This window comes from Periplaneta americana, chromosome 1, assembly GCF_040183065.1.
Source record: "Periplaneta americana isolate PAMFEO1 chromosome 1, P.americana_PAMFEO1_priV1, whole genome shotgun sequence".
Lineage (NCBI taxonomy): Eukaryota > Metazoa > Arthropoda > Insecta > Blattodea > Blattidae > Periplaneta > Periplaneta americana.
The window spans coordinates 154049805-154068003 of record NC_091117.1 but is presented as its reverse complement, the minus strand read 5'-3'; the positions used below and the strand labels follow the sequence as shown (position 1 = coordinate 154068003).

At 34.8% G+C, this 18199-nt stretch overlaps 1 protein-coding gene across 6 annotated transcripts in view; it reads right to left on the bottom strand.

Moving 5' to 3' along the window:
* The window catches only part of LOC138702312 (serine/threonine-protein phosphatase alpha-2 isoform-like), a 54205-nt gene that overhangs the window by 25272 nt on the left and 10734 nt on the right, over positions 1-18199 (bottom strand). For 3 of the 6 annotated variants that reach the window (XM_069829906.1, XM_069829911.1, XM_069829919.1), the window contains exons 2-4: positions 15319-15450; positions 3966-4232; positions 1080-1294 (exon numbers count right to left, since the gene is read on the bottom strand). In XM_069829906.1, the coding sequence (XP_069686007.1) occupies positions 1080-1294; positions 3966-4232; positions 15319-15450 (614 nt within the window). Of the gene's footprint in view, positions 1-1079; positions 1295-3965; positions 4233-15318; positions 15461-18199 lie in introns of all 6 variants that reach the window. The other 3 variants (XM_069829917.1, XM_069829918.1, XM_069829915.1) reach the window with 3 other exon arrangements.

Here is an 18199-nt window from a genome sequence, read left to right as displayed (position 1 = left end):
AGCTTTTGAAACTCCAACATTGTCTCCAATAATTATCCTATATTAGAGTCTGGCTGGGCGGAAGAGAAGGCCTACTGGCCTTAGCTCTGCCAGATTAAATAAATAAATTACTATTATTATTATTATTATATGAAAAGATCCTGTAGCATAATATTTTAATGTTAATAATACCTGCATCTTAGGAGAGAGAGAGAGAGGCCTGTTTCTCTCCGTTGTGTATTCTAACCTCTCGTGAGTTTCGACAGTCTTACTGACCACGGCTTTCAACACTACTATCTATTTACAAATTGTTCTCCAGGTAGATTTTGAAAATAATTTCTCAGAGGTCTCTCTATGTTAGGAACACCATTTAACATATCTAATTCTGCGTCAAAAAATATGATTTACAGTAGTCATTTTGTTTCATTCCCGAGTTAAACATTTACTCCAACTGAAATAGGTGTTAACTTAACCCCAAGCTTAACCCCGTGTTAAAACTAACTTCTGTTGATGAAACAGAATTTTAGTGAAGTCTAGAGTTAAAACTGTATAACACGAAGTTAAGTTTTAACCCGTATTGATGAAACCGGGCCTTGGAGTTTAAAAGAAATTAAACTCTTCAATTGATGCAAATTTATACCTGCCCTTGATTGTTTGCCTAATTTCTGTGGATGAAATAGTAGAAAAATTAGAAACAGTAAGAAGAGAACAAGTAGAAATGCACCTGAAACGAGAAAATATAAAATAAAAGAGAAAAGAACAGAAATAAAGGAGAAGAGCAAACGAACGAAAATAAAATAGAACGAATGGGAGAAGACGAAGAAATGCTATGATGATGAAGATGATAAGAATGAATACTACCACGGTCTAGTATATACAGTCATGAAGCTTGAGTTGTGAGGTTGCTAGGAACAATAGGCTGTGCCGATACTATTTCGTATTGTCTGTAATGAGGCGATATTAGCGATCCTAGTGGTTAGCAACTATGTATGGATGCATATTTACCATGTATTGAGCTTCGTGACTGTATATATTAGACTGCGATACTACTATGGTTTTGTTGTAAAAATGCCTTGAATAAGGTTATGATGTATGCTGACCTTATCAGGATCTGACCAAAGGAGGTCGCACAGCAGACCTGTATCAGGCACGTCCGTGGGTCGCGGGATGCGCTTGATATTGTCCATGGCAGCAAGATCGGGACTCAGGCCACCATGACAGCAGAAGATCTTGTCCTCGATGGTGGCAGCAACAGGCAAACAGTTGAAACAGTCCGTGAAGGTCTTCCACAACTTCACGCTGTACCGTCGCTTGCCTGTAATAATTATGCTCACATAAGTTGGCAACGCGATCACTGGGTTGCTGTGACAACCATGTCTAAGAGACAAAAGAAACCAGATAACAAATCAAGTATTTCTTCTTGGTTGTTGTAGTCTTATCAGCCTGTTTCCATAGATTGCGAGTCGGATCATCGCTTGTGGAGTGTTCCAGGGCTTCTCTTTCTACAAGGACGATTATCTCTGACAATCGTAACAATTTTATTTTCGTCTATTCAGATGTATGACTATTTCAGTCTTCCCTTCGTCTGATTACATCTACTAACATGATGTTTGACTGTTATTAATATTTTTGCTCTTAATTCTCTTTATCTTAGTTTTTTCTCCGGAAGGTGTTAATTTCATTTGTCTCTAAGTCTGATTTATTTTACTTGTATCAACTCTTGTCTTTACAGCATACGTAAGTTGAAATAGGTCATACATATTGTCTTATCTTTATAATCTCCAGTGGCGAAGCTAAGGTATAAATGTTGACTGAAAAAAACTGCTTACCTTATACATTTTTATACAACAGATGTTCCTCGGCTTTTCTCTCAACATTTTTGTGACACATACACCAAGAAGATGATGACCATTCTTTTTCACCCCCAAAACAGAATACAGGTATAACAATATAACTCAGTTAATATTTGAGGAGAAATATTCGCTCCGGCGCCGGGGATCGAACCCGGTCTCTTGCTTCTACGTACCAAGCACTCTGACCACTGAGCTACGCCGAATTCAATCCACAGCACCGGACCGAACCTGCCTTTTTCAGTGTTTCCCTTTGTGGCCGGACCTCAAGTTAGGCACAAACGTTGACATTTTTTTATGTCCAAGTCAACTGCCATTATACACGGGACGCACTCAACTGAGTGTCAATATTACAGATATTATTCTGTGAGACTAATTAATAAAACTTTTAATATAACTCAGGCCTGGGAGATTTATGCGTTAGCTTGAGCGATCTTCAGATAGCGGTCTCCTTCTACTCCCACAATTGTGTTCATCGTGGACATGAGAATCGATCAGTGGAATGCAGTGTGTAACATACATTTACGTTTGTTGTAAACAGAAAATTAAATGTATTTATGTACACATGTAGGCGAAATGTCTTGCTTCATTGTGAATGGCACGTCACTGAACCTCTGCGTTGCTTGTCGTTCCTGTCCACCTGTCCTCAGCCGGTTTGTTTGTGAGCGCGAGTGCGCTCAGAGAGAGGCTTACCCCCAGTCCTGATATAACTTAATTGTCTCAGAGGACTCTGTTAGCCAAGGATATTTCTTATACCATGAAAATTGAAGTCTTCACTGCTATCACAGTCTAGTATATACAGTCACGAAGCTTGCGTTGTAAGGGTGCTAGGAATAATAGACTGTGCCGGTATTATTTTGCATTGTCTGTAATGAGGCGATAGTAGTGGTTAGTAACTATCAATAGATGCATATTTACTATGTATTGAGCTTCGTGACTGTATTGTATTGTATTGTATTTATTAACATTCCATGGTATTCATACATGCTTACAGCTAGAATATGGAACAAGTCAAAAAACTTAATACTATTATAAAATCTTAATTTATAGTCACAGTCTAGATCAAATATATACAGACGAGATTTACAATATAGTCTACTAGTACAACACATAGTTTTAGTATCAATTTCATGAAGTGTTATTGAATGTCATGAATTCACCTACAGAATAGAAGGCGTGAGAAATTAGGTACTTCTTTAATTTGGCCCTAAATAATTTTATGTTTTGAGTTTCATTTTTTATATCGATAGGGAGGCTATTAAAAATTTTTACTGCCATATAACGCACTCCTTTTCGATAGCACGATAGACTTGCCGATGGAGTATGAAAGTCATTTTTTTGACGTGTATTTATGCTATGAACTGTTGAATTAGTTACAAAGTTTTCACGATTACATACGAGGAAGACTATTAATGAAAAGATATACTGACAAGCCATGGGCATTATTTGTAGTTTTTTGAAAATAGTCCTACACGATTCCCTAAATTTGGCACCTACTATTATTCTAATTACTCTTTTTTGTAATAGAAATATATTGTTACTATCTGTGGAATTTCCCCAGATTATTATTCCAAAACACATTACCGAGTGGAAGTATGCAAAGTATATTGTTTTTAAGGTATTTATTATTTACTATATTTTGCATAGATCTAATAGCAAAACAAGCTGAATTTAGTTTGGGGGTAATTTCTTTAATATGATTTATCCAATTTAACACATTATCGATTTTTAAGCCAAGAGATAATGCATACTAGACTAGACTGTGCTGCTATGACGGTGTAATGAATGCAATCAGGTTCAGGGTAGACACTATGAACACCTGTAACTTGTCAGCAAATATACTTGAAGAATAATTCATTTCATAATCGTAAATGTCACTAAAACCTGTCTTTTTTTTCGATTCGCGTAGCTCCTACACGAGGCATCGGAGAACATAGATTGTTTCACGAAAAACGATCCTCATTGCGAGATCTATCGATCCCCAGAGTTTGTCACAGAGGTCTTGAATCACCCTACACTGTTGTTAACGCAAACGTACTTATAATGTTCAAAAAAGTAATAATTGAAAACATTTTATGTCACGAACATTACCTACTGAACTATGTTTAGGAAATAAATTTAAAAACTGGGACTCACACTCGTCATAAAAGCCGTACACCCTGTTGATACTGGCTGTTTCATGGTTGCCACGCAACAGGAAGAAGTTCTCCGGGTAGAGGACCTTGTAGGCTAGCAGCAAGCATATAGTTTCCAACGAGTTCTTCCCCCGGTCCACATAGTCCCCTAAGAATAAATAGTTGTAGGCGGGTGGGAAACCTCGGTCGAACTCGTCTCCCCGATTGTCACCTTCGTCGACGATCTCGAACAAGCGTAACAGATCGTAGTACTGCCCGTGGATATCGCCTGCAAGTGGAGAATCTTCATTTGTAACATTTTATATAACATTTTAATAGGTAACAGTAATGCTTCATAATGCAGGCTGATCCGTTTGGCTATGGATAATATTAATTTATTATTGTAGTATGAGAAATTTCTTGCTGGTAATATTATGCTTAAAAGATGGAAGTTTCCATACATGGCAAGAATGAAAATCAACAATTCATATTGTGAAATAAAAATCATATAGATGATTTAAATGGCTACTGTGTTCTTTGGTATGCTAAATTTCAGAGTGTTAGACGAGTTCAAAAAGAATTTCTACGTGAGTATGGTGTGCGTAACGTATCTAAATACGATTCCATAATCCCATGTTGAATCTTTCGTATACTACTTTTAACACTTGAATATAAATAATTGATTGATTAAATGGCGATCTTACTCGTGTTAATTATGTAAGCAACAATAACAACATAAACATAACAACAAAAACAACAATAACACGTGCAATAACATAAATACAGACATGGAAATCCTACACATACAACCCAAAAACCAAAAACTCAACACACTAGAACAATGTGAAATATACAGACATACTAAAACACACCCTAACCAAATATTCAACACACAGATCAATTTCAGAACACACACATTATTTGACACAACTCATCACACGAACGCACCCACACAACAGGCAGCGAAGTTGAGATGACGCAGAGACACAGAAGGCTCTGAGGACAGTGTCAAGTAGTACCGAAACAGCTGTAAGCCGCACATGCTTACATAATTAACACGAGTAAGATCGCCATTTAATCAATTATTTATGATTCCATAATGTTGTGGTATCGAACATTTAAAGAAACAGGTTCTGTGTTAAAAATAACATGCGGGAGTACGAGAAGCAGCCCAATCCGTCTACTATTGTTAACTTGCCTTTTCTCTTAGCAAATAAACACACAGAATTCACTATCTGTTGATGAATGCATCGGAAGGAATGGTGAACGGGTGAAAAGTTCGGGGCAGAAGACGATATCAGATGATAGATGACATTAAGATATATAAATCATACGAACCTACTCCTGCTCGTCCAGTAGGATGGACGTAACTACTCGTACTATGCGATATTGCCACATAAATGTTATGGGTTCAATTTCCGGCTATGGCTGTGATTTTTCATTGGAAAAATCCATAGTGACATTTGTGATGGACAAGGTAACAGTTGGGGATTTTCTCGTCGTTCTCCCGGTTTCCACGTTAGGCATTAATATCTTTCCATCCGATTTTCATTCCATTATCATTCCATAGCATCCCTCGATCACCGGTTGATATCGCGAGGAGGGGCTGGTCTAGGGGTCGCCTGATTCGAAACTTGCATTTTCGGCGAACCTTAGCATAATCAAGTGGTGTGATTGGGGGTCAGCGCAATAATTCTCTGAGACGGACCTGGGCTATGGCTCGCCCTTCCCTTTCGTAACAATAATAATAATAATAATAATAATAATAATAATAATAATAATAATAATAATAATAATAATAATAATAATAATAATAATATAATAGTAATGATAATGATAATGACGATAATAATGATAATAATAATAATAATAATGATAATAATAATAATAATAATAAAGAAGAAGTACTGTTTCGTAAGAACATTTCTTTTGTAACTTGTCGGACCTCAACAGGGTGCTCGAATCATGTATTTCTGTGAGAATCTCTAAATAGATTTTGTATCATCACATTGTTTCCTATCTTACTTCGTGAACTGAGAAAAAAATGAATGGAAGTAGTATCAAAGCAATATAATGCAACATTTTATTCTTTCTAAGTTAAATCGTTATTAAAATTGTGCGCTTCCACTAAATTACGATGTAATAAGTGTTACTTAAAAAGATTATGAATATGCATTTCGTGTACAACATCATTTAATATACGTCAAATCAAAAAATTATTCAGATAGACAGCATAGAGGTATTTATTCAAATTAATTTGCAAAACTGACATCTAGGCATAGTCGTTACGGACTGCAATGAAAGAGACTAGATTTTAAGTTTCTATGAAAATATTAGCTTTCTGTAGGTTAAATCGCAAATATAGTGTCACAATGTATATTTATTTCTCTGACAAGTAATTTAAAAGTCAGAGAAGAAGAACTATTGTCAATATTTTAAAGGGATTATTGAATACTCTAAATACTATATTATACGCTTATTTCTGAGTCAATGTCCCCGGAGCCAGATATACAAAGGTAGTAATACAGTATTGCAGCATTCAATCTGCACAGCGCTTTGCTGTCATTCTGTAATAGCTATATCGTACAAATGATATAAACATTCTCACATCAGTCCACTTGTTTAATATGCAAGTCTTCTACCTCTAATGTATGTCGCATCATAAAATTGCTTCTCCATGTCCTAAGTATTATACAAACAATGTTAGGCACATAGTGTAATAAAATTTTACTTGTCCGACTACAACATTGAATTTAATAATTGTGTAATTACTTTAATAATACCAATAAAACACAAATGTGTACTTTATACCATTACATGATATTAAAATGGAAATAAAATAGTTAATGCATTACTTTTTGTCAGAGTATGTGCGAGCTATAGATGGATATAAGCAGGCAAGGAGACCTGTTTTATAGTGACACTTTAGTGTCAACTATTACACTTAAAACGAAGGTAATTGGTACACCGGTACGAGGTTTCTTGCTTGTTATTTTTTGCTCTGCATCACAAATGTATGAATATACAGTAAAACCTTGTTAAAACATACCCTCTATAAAAAGAAAATCTACACAAACGAAAAATAAATTTGGAAACGGAATGATTTCCTATGTAAAATAATACTTTAAAATGGAAAACTGCCTAACGCGAAAACGGAATCATTTTTGGGCACCATTTAGGTAAAAAAACGTGACTAAAACGGATAATTTTAAGCGTACCGTAACTGTTGCTAAATTCTTTCAAACCATTTTTAATTTCGCGATAATACTGTACGAAGCATGGCATGGATGGAAGACTTTCGTTATTCTTTATCTGGCGTTGGGGGTGAAGCTTCTCTAACTATGTCACTATTCTGTGAGCAGGTTACTGACCTCTTGTACCGTCACTTTTTCCAACCCTCTTGCATTTTCTTCCATTTATTCTCAGTTTTGTGCTAATAAGCCAATACAGTGATAAAGGACGGTGCGAGTAAAATAAAACTGTGAATAATTGTAGTGTAGTATCAATGACAGCTGCATCCTTCCTCTCCTACTATATGGAGCCCAAACCTGGGCTCTAACAGACAGAAAAATGTTAGGAACATGCCAAAGAAAGTTGGAGAGAAAGATTCTTGGCGTCAGCCTCCATGACAGAATCCGCAACGAAGACCTGAGGAAGATGACAGGCATCAAAGACGCAGCGACATCAAATGGAAGTGGGCGGGCCACGACATGAGGATGGACCACAACAGATGGGCGTACAAAACAATAGCCTGGGACCCAAGAACCGGACAAAGGAGCGTAGGCCGACAGAAAAAAAGATGGGCGGACGATCTGAAACTTCACTTTGGTTCCAACTGGACGACAACAGCCAAGGACCGCCGAGAGTGGAGACTACTGATAGATGCAGCATCAAAAGAATGAGGATCTCTCCCGAACTGGCTACGCGGGAATGCCAGAATAGCCACCTCGCCAGTCAAGAGGCCCTTGCCCTACAGGGATTCTACGGGCTAATTCTAATTCTAATTCTAATCAATTTAGTTCACATTTCCGATTATTTATTCTGAGTTTTGTGTTAATATGTCAATACAATGTTAAATAGCAGTGCGAATAAAGTAAAACTGTGCGATTTAATAAAAAACCTAGATGACCAGTTCTATCATGGAAAAGTGGCTTCATAATTTTAATGGAGCAATGAAACGTCAAGGTCGTAAGGTCGTACTGTTTTTAGAAAATGCTACCTGCCATCCAAGGATTGATTTGTTTAACGTGAAGTTAATCTATTTTCCATCAAACACAACTTCAGTTACACAACCGATGGATCAGGGCGAAATTTACACTCTGAATTATTGACGCAAGGAAATCCTACAACGTTCCCTTAAAAAAAAAAGTCGCTGCAATGCACTTTAAAAGAAATGTGGGGGCCAAGAAACTAGGGCGCAAGGAGAGAGAGAGAGAGAGAGAGAGAGAGAGAGAGAGAGAGAGAGGCTGCAATTACGTAAGTTAATAATTATGAAAATAAAATTCACTTTGCATGTACTGTAGTAACTTTTATTTCAAATTATTTCTTCATTGTGTTCTTCTTACAGTGAACATATTGCAATAGTCTATTCTTAGTTTTGCCAAAACTCAACCCTTTGTAAAACGAAAACCTGTGAAAAGGAAAAAGAAATTGGAACGATCGCGTTTCGTTTTAGGGAGGTTTTACTGTACAAAGTTTCGAATTCTCCCCGGATACGCTCCGTCATCACGGAAAGCAAGAAAAGTGAAATATATTCTTTGAGTCCAGGTCCACAGAACTGGACCTTGCGAGATTTTTGGACTTCTACTGAAGGAGTTGACATAATAGATCCGATACGTTGCAAGGTTATGTAGTCATGGCATTAGGCCTATGCAAAATTATAAATGCATCGCACCTCACTGGAAACAGTGTAGATCTTATGTCATTCATACTCTGTATTCATTTAACACTCGTACTATTCAGATATGATGCTATAATAAGTAGACCGAATTTATAGATTTTTACCTATTTTTTTCCTTACTTCTAAACTCATAATTTCTTAGATAATCTTCCGAGTCATGGTCATAAGAGTCCTATATGTAAATTCCTTTGAACCTAAAGAAACCTAAACTGGGCCTTAAGAACTAAAAAGAAACCTAAACTACAATTGATATGTATTTTTCTATATTTACTGTGTTTTATATAAATATGTTTAGAAATATCAATACAGCTCATAATTTTTATTCTTTTCTGCACTGGAGAAAGCGACCCAATCTGCGGTCTTTGGGCATGTTCCCAGATAAAAGACTGATCTTGCGTGTGCGGGTACAAGCTGTGAACTTTTCTGAGGCCTCTGTGCAGTCTGTCTTGATTCTGGTTCTTCTGGTGTTAACACTGAATTTGTATATTTTGTGTTTTGTTAAGCTAAGCTAAAATAAGTGGAATCACATTTATTACGACATTGGGTTGGAAATGATTCTAATTACCACCCGAGGGAAAAGTCATGTAATTTAAAACAGACTGTAAGCGTACATTTTTAACAATCAGACAATTTTTGCGATTTCTTTCACAGTTTGGGCAAAAACCTAAAAAAAAAACCTATTTCACCTATTCCAGTAACCTAAAATGGACTTCTTAAAAACCTAAAAATTCGGTTCCTAATAATAATGCAGTGGTAGTGAAGTGAAGATGGCATAAGAAAACAACTTGTTCTGAGAAAACCTACTCCACAGCCCTTTTACCTCACAGAATCTGCCGACAACTGGATCCCTGTTCCTTTTAGTGAAAAGCCCACATATGGCTATCAAGAGCTATGGTTAAGTGTGAAGAGATATAAATTATTATGAAACTAAATTCTTATGTAGAACAACAGGACCAAAAGTAAATAAAATAATACTCGAAGAAAAGATTACAAATTTATGTAAAAATACTGTATTATTGAGATTTACAATCGATTTATTCTCGCTCTTTTCTACCAAAAGCTTCCATAATCGTTTTCCTGGTGACGTAATGACTGATCTAGACATAAAATTTTGCCTTTAGGGCTATTAATTTTTATTCACGAACAAAGTGATTTCTTGCATGCAGTGAGTCCACTACATGGGATCATCCGTTTCATTTCTTCGTCCGGCAGAGGCTTTATCTCAAATTATTTTCGTTTAAATGTCAATCTCCCTCGGCCGAGAATCTCGATAATAGGAAAAAGTGCAATATCCACTAACTAGACCACATTTGAAATAAATGTAAAGCTATTGAATTAGAAAAATGAATGAAGATTAAAGTAGAACAGTCATCTTCTATAATATTATAGATGAGGGTGAAATTTTTAATCGTTGTCAACTGTCACTCAAAGTGGAATGATCAGTTTTAAATCCAATTTTATTGTTATAGTGGCAGAGCTAGTGATACATTCATAACAAAATTTATAGTATTATAGATTTATTAATTTGTCCTACAGAATTTATCTGTAATATTGACACTTAATATTTTAGGAGAAAAATTCGCTCCGGCGCTGCGCCGGGGATTATATGCCGGCGCCTAACTTGGAGTCAGGCCACAAAGGGAAACATCGAAGGAGGAAAGTTCGATCCGGTGCTGTGGATTGAATTCGGCGTAGCTCAGTGGTCAGAGCGCTTGGTACGTAGAACCAAGGACCCGGGTTCGATCCCCGGCGCCGGAGCGAATTTTTCTCCTAAAATATTAACAATTTATAGTGGTCTGCTGACATTACTGGGTACGGAGATGAAGTTATGACGTATAAGTTATAAGGGAAATCCGGTAGAAATTAGCGGAAAAGCCACCAATTTGGCAGCATTGAGATTGGCGGGTGTGTCGTACTAGTGTATAGTCTCAACGGTGTATTCTACGTTGAAAATTCAAGCACATATTTCCAACAATTTTCCCCTTTTTCCATTTTTTGCTATCTGCATTAATTAACGGAGTTGTCTACGTCGCCGGACGTAGCTGATGTGATATTATTACTAACGCTTTACAACATAATATTCAATTATATTATTGCAAGCTGTAAATTTGTTAGAACATATGTGAATGTCATTGACATAGTGAAGAAGTTTAATTGGTAATTTATTTAAAATATAGTAAATTTTTACCATATAAACACATCTTTCCTCATGAATTCTTATACTTGCTACACTGTATGTTGTTTCTATTTAATCGGCTGTTAATTTTCCTTCGTGCACGAATGAGGTGTAATTACAATAACACCACCGCCAGAAAGGTTTGTTTTTATTTAGCTGGTAGCTTACAGCTGTAATGAATGCAGTATGTAACATAAAGCTTAATATATAACTAGATTTGTTGATGTCACTGTTTTCTCACAGCTATAGTAAGGAGAATGTTAATATTTTCAATAATTCACCATTTTTTTCTTTTTGTAGATTTATCTTGCAGAAATATCTCATATCAGCTCACTATACCTAATAATTTTGCACATAATCTGATTTTTACCAACAGTAGGCTGAAGTAAACATACATAGATAACAAAAGAAAAATGTGATTTTTTTATTTGTACAAAGAGTTGATGAGAGAGGATTTGGTGTTAATAGTACACCTGTGGAATGTTAATGGCAGAGAAAAATGTAACATTTTAAGAAAGCCTGTTCCACAAGAGAGACTCTCACTACAAACATCACAAAATATGTTCGGAATTAAATCTTGATGGTAGAAGTTAAGCCTTCATTGAACTAAGGTGTTTCTTAGGAGATAAGCAAGGCCGGGAAAATATAAAAACTAGTTTTATTTAAAAAATCGTCTCTATCGAATTCGCAGTATTGCCACCAGATACCACAGAATAACTTGTAGTGCGCATTATTCATAATGTTAAAATTTACTTGAAGAAACATTTCGATTATCCAACTAAATTAATTTATTCTGAATTTAATGTATTTAATATTGAACAAATTTGTAAATATACTCTGTTAAAATTTTATCATAAAAATCGTGATAAGTTTATATTACAGGCACATAATCATGACACAAGACGAAATAATAATTGAACATTGGTAGCAGCTAAATGTTTCACATCTGCTGGTCTAAAGCTTAGCATTAATTTTGGCCCTCGATTGTATAATTCTTTAGCTAAATTACACCCAGAACTTCTAACATGTAACCAACTAACATAAAACAAGAAAATTAGAAATGTGTTAATGTCTTCAATTTGATTAAATAAATTTATAGTCTATGTGTATGAATTAATCAGCCTATATTATATTTGTATTTTATAATTTCGGAATATATATTTTTTCATAAATTGTCCTATTTTATTAACGTACGATATTATTCTTCTCTATCTTAATATTATATTATATAATTTCATTGCAGCTGTAATTTTAATTTTAGTTCCTATTTTATTTTATTTCATTTTCTATGTTCCTCTTATATTAATATATTATAGTAGGGTAAACATTGGTAATTTCGTGGCAGTGGTTATTTCGTGATACTTTTTCTTTGCTCTTTTGTGAACTAACCAATGGTGTTACAAGATCCAAATTTCCGCCAAGGGATTGCATATTTTGTCCCGTTTCCAGAAACATACAGCTAAGCTTTGTGTGACTATTGTAGTTGCTTCAGTGAGCTTTTATGTTTGGAGAGAGCAAGTTTGCGTAGACTTCTCAGGCATACAAATTTTGTGGATGTTTGTAATTACATTACAGGCTTATTACTAAAGGTAAGCATATGATATTTGGTACAAAGATTTATTGTATCTTCATGAAATTTTAGGAAATGTTTTTGGAATTTTAGATACATCTGTAGTCGCCATATAGGCTTAGCTTTACTGATAGAAATCTTAGCTGTTTGAGGCGAAATTTTGTTGAGCATTAAGTGTTACAACTTTTAAAATAGTATAAAATGTATTACAATAGGAATTTTAGAAATCTGAAGACAAGATGTGATAACAAAATAAGAAAACGGAGACGCAATGAGTTCAGTGTAGCTTCTGTTTCATTTGTTATCATGCTAAGTGTCAATGATAAGTGCTAGATGACTTGCAAGAATTGTAACAGAAGATGGAACATGGCTCCACCATTTTGGACCGGAGACAGAGGCAGACAATGGAGTGGCATCATGCAAATTCACCAAAGAAATAGAAATTCAATAGTACACCTTCGGCAGGAAACGTTATGGCTACTGTGTTTTTCGATTCAGAAGGACTCTTGCTTGTGGACATCATGCCACATGGAACCACCATTAATTCTGCCGGGTATGTTGCAATTTTCGAGAAACTTCAAGTTCGACTGAGTCGTGTTCGACGACACCGGGAGAAGCAGGATGTTCTGCTATTGCACGACAACGCACAGCCATATGTCAGTCACAAGACCACAGACCAGATCAGAAAATTCGGATAGACAACATTGAAACATCCGCCTTACAGTCCTGAACTGGCACCGTGCGATTACCATCTCTTTGGTAAACTGAAGGATCCCTTCGCGGAACGAGGTTCGAAGATGACTCCCTTGTGCACGCTGCTAAAGAGTGGCTCAGACGTGTTGGTCCAGACTTTTACCGTGCTGGTCTACAGACCCTCGTTCCTAGGTTACGTAAGGCAATTGAAAGGGACAGGGATTATGTGGAAAAGTGATATTTTGTTCCCTAAGGATGCATCTACATTCTGTGAAAATAGCAAAGGTGTAGGATAAAAATATAATTTTTAAACAAACGTTATGCATTACTTTTGGAGTTACCCTAGTAATATAGGCTATAGTAAAGTCCATAATAAAAGTGTTCACCCTTTCAGGGCAAAGAAGATCCCTTTTCAATTTCAATTTTTACTTTGATTTCATTCTTATTATGTGTTGATATATATTTCTATGTTTTCTTGCTATGAATATTAGACGGAATTACTATGTTTGAAGTCTTGTAACAATAAATGAGAATTTCATTTGACTTTAATGAATTTTTCCACAATTCTTCTACCTCTCACGAAATTATCAATGCAATATCACGAAATTACCAAGTTATCACGAAATAACCAACCTTTCAGCTTAAGTTGTGAAAGTGGTTTTTGGCACATATTCAAGAACGTATCTAATCTTTTATGTCTCCAGATTTGTACAGCAAGTTATCGTCTTTTAGATGAAAAAAATCGGAATGAGGATATATTTACACATTTGCATTTTAAATTAGTTTTCATGAAATTATCACGAAATTACCAATGTTTACACTATATAATTTCACTGTACCTGTAATTTTAATTTTAGTTCCTATTTTATTTTATTTTCTATATTCCTCTTATATTAATAATATATCTGAACTGCGACCGAACACGAGCGCTGCTCATTCGGTCCTCAAATTTTGTTAATATTACTGTATCTCCCTTTTTATATTGATTGTATTATTTTATTTCTATTTCTCTTGTTGTAATTATATGTTGTATTCTGTATGTATTTAAATTTAAATAATAATAAATAATAAATAAATAAATAAATAAGTTAACAGAAGCGTTTAATAGTGCCTACGTCAGTGATCGTTTAATATGATTAAGTTTATTCTAATTCAAAACTACAGTGCATTGTTGTGTTCAAATGTTTTCTACCGACAGCTTTCGAAAGAAAATTATATTTAATTGCTAATTCCAGTCAGGTTGAAAAGTTTTGTTCTCTTTTTTATCTAAAAACCAACCGAGTTTTTAATTTGCATTTTAAAGAATATGATTTCATTGCAAGCGCAACGAAACGACAAAGCTTTTCAAAACAAAATGTCTCATTAAGATATAAGAGCGAGGGCCACTATGTTATTCGCAAAAATAAAAAATATTACTTTTTATTAGGAAGAATTTAAATTTCACACACTGTTCGTTAAATTATCTAGGATATAGGCATTTTAGCTAAAGTTAAGTTTGTCGAAACATTTTACTGTGGAAATTATGGTCGTGATCTACTAAATGTCTTTATTGTGGCTTAGTTTGTAGAAAAAATTAATATGGTAATTGTGGCCATGATGTATTTGCTGACGTAATGACAAACTTTCCAAACCTATTTTCGATTACTAAGCCAGCAAAAATTACAAATGCTACTGATTTAGTAAATAACTTAAGACAAGATGTTTAAAATATGAAGAATTTCAATATTGCTTTTCATCCCTGCATTTAGTTTTACGATCTTTAAAACATAATAAAAATTATAAAATAAATTAAGATATTTTCATATAGGCCTACTTACTCTGAACTTAATAGCAAAAACATTGAATCCTCATGCTATTTCGGTCCTGAACTACAGAACAGAAAGTTACAATATCTCGTATCCAAAAGCTACAGCTGGATCTTCGTTCAATTCATTCTGCTTTAAAAATGATACTTCGATTCTCGTATCGAAATAAAATTGCCACAGTGGAGTCTTGTCGCATTGCGTTGCATGAAGTGGGAGGAGGTTGAGACTCACCGCATATCCTGACGGGCGCCTCCAGTTCCAACAGCATGGGCTGCGAATGAAAAATCTCCCTGGAAGTTTGACATAGTGCCAGAATCTCCTTCTCTTCCAGTTTCACTTCAGTTCCAGGCTTCTTTCTGCGTGCTGAAACATACTGCGTTCATAAGGACGTTTTTCAACTTGTTTTACATCACTTTTCCTAATGTAAAAGAATAAGGCTCTCATCTTCCACTTTTGGACTGAATATAGAGCGATGTGTGATCTGTGATCACAGTTCCGCGGAATGATGCCTGCTTGCTACATCTCTAGACCACGCCGATGGCTAAATTCATATTATACTAGTGGCTTGTGCAGCAAATGCTGCTGCAAACTAAGTTCGTTAGACGTTCAAATAAAAATTTTTCAGATTTATTTTCAATGAAGAATACTTGTCTTTTTAATAGTTATTTGCTTCCATAATAATGAAACATACTCCCTCTGAATGGATTTTTTTAGGCCAAATACTTTCTCTTGAACCTATCCAACTTCAGTTTTTGAGTTTCAACGCGAAAACGCAAGTATCAATGTCAGGATGATAGCAGTAGCTATTTCAGGTCATTGTGGATTGTAGGCGAAAGTTAAAAAAATGTCAGGTTTGCTAAGCTTTCGAACAATAGCATTTTCGTATAGCTGCTGCATGTAGAACTTGAAATATAGAGCGTAAAATCATTTTATCCTACTAAGAGATCTTGCTGAAATGATCTGGAGACTACAAAATTTTCTAGGCCTCTTATTTTATCAGTAAGTAATACCTTTTGATCTTTCCTTAGGAACTGTAATTTTTGCGCTCTCTCGAGCCAATACTGAAGACAATGACACATATCAATATCTACACTACACCGCCATTAAGTATATGAAAAAGACCCAACCCCACTGGGCTAATAAGTATAAAAATATTTGATTTTTAATAACAATATTATTATCTTACTTAAGTTTTGTAGTTATATATAGCAGCCACTCAGTAAATTATAGAAATGAAGATCTAAATTAAGATATTCTCTACATTTACTTACATAACCTCAAAACGTTTCACTTTCATGTCATCAATATAGCATCAATATTATGTACAATTAATGAAAAATAGATGCATCATGATATTAACTATAATAATATTTAATTTCTAATGATAATAATGTCATCAAACCACCTCAAGTTTCGTAGATTTGATTATCCAATACACAGCTGTACTCAGAAAATTATTATACACTGCAGAATCAGTTTTTAATAACAAATTGAATTGAGCTCTAAATATGTCGGCAATCCTGCAGGTCATGGCCTTCGTGTAATAGCCTATTGTTTATTGTAGTGTGTGTTTTGTTCTGAAATTCAATCAAGTCGGCCGTGATTCGATAAAATTAGTTCTCAAAACTGACAACAGATGGATTTTGGAAAATAGGAAAATTATGTAGGAAAATTGACATTTCACTGAAAACTACTACTTTTCCGAAAAACTTTGGGTTCCAAGCTTCAAAATGAGAGGCCATTTATTAAAATCCGTTCAGCCGTTTTCCCGTAATTTCCATTACCATTCAAATTATATATATATAGATTTATCAAAACGACTGGGTAAAGTTCCTTAAAACAGATGAAAATAGGAATACAGATTGATGGCTGATTAGAATTTTTCGTCTCCAAATATGACAGTGAAGAACTAGTACAATAAAGTTCGTATCAAATATGTCAACAACATGTTATCTAAGGTGTGTCCAGCGAGAAATCTTTCCTCCAGGAAAACTTAAGAGATAATTATTAATATTATCATCTAAAAATCAGATAACTTTTGCATATCTATAAAATATAATACAATGTGTCTGAGAATGGTGGCCAATGAAAGAAAAATGGATATCAAGTAAAATATTTATTGTAGTGAGAAATTGAACATACAGATAATTAACACAAACAACTAAGTTTCTTTAATACGTAGCAAATATCTGTGTGTTCCATCAATTACACGACACACACACAAACGACATCCTTTCTCTTTCCATGTGCTGACAAACGTCAAATGAAGTAACTGGAGTTATTGCCTCCCTTATTCTGGGTCGCAGAGTTGGAATGTCTGGAATTCTGACTTGATACACTATGTTCTTCACGTAGCTCTGTAGAAAAGAAGTCCAGAGTCTGGCAACTTTAGGGGCCAAGCTATGAATCCATCTCTTCCAATCAATTTCTTCAAAAAATGATTATTTAAAAATTCCCACATAAATTTAAATTCATAAGGAGAAATGATATTTCTATAAGGATCACCTCAAATCTCATTTTTAACTTCGTTGTTTTCAAATTAGAGAGTGTGGAAAAAGACTGTCCCATATTATCACCTCCTCCTCTACTGTAAGTCATAATATCGAGACGTTTGCAATGTGTAACTTTACCTAAAATTTAAAAAAAAAAAAAACAATTCTAAAAGATTAGTTCTTCTCCAACTCTCTCTTCCCCGGAATATCTGTAAGTGTGCGTAAACAGTCACTAGTGCCACTACGATTAGAGGTAGATTTAATCAAAAACGATACTCTCGAGCTTATCACTTTATTCTTGAGTTCGTTTTATAAATCCATAATCAGTTCCCCTGCGTGTTTTACAATTTTGCATTCACAGGAAAATATTTAAATTCATCATTATATGACATACCAAGTTTTCAATATTTTATTTATTTAATTGAACACTGTGTGACATGCTAAGTTTTAAAAACTTCAATATTTGAATTCAGCTCTGCGTGACATGTCAAGCTTTAAATATTTCAATATGAACGTAGACTTGAGTGTAAGTACCAGCTGACTGAACTGTAGGTCTTTACATGTATAAATAATTTTAGGTTAAGTGAAGTTTTCCAGCAGTTTCAAATACCTCTTTCAGT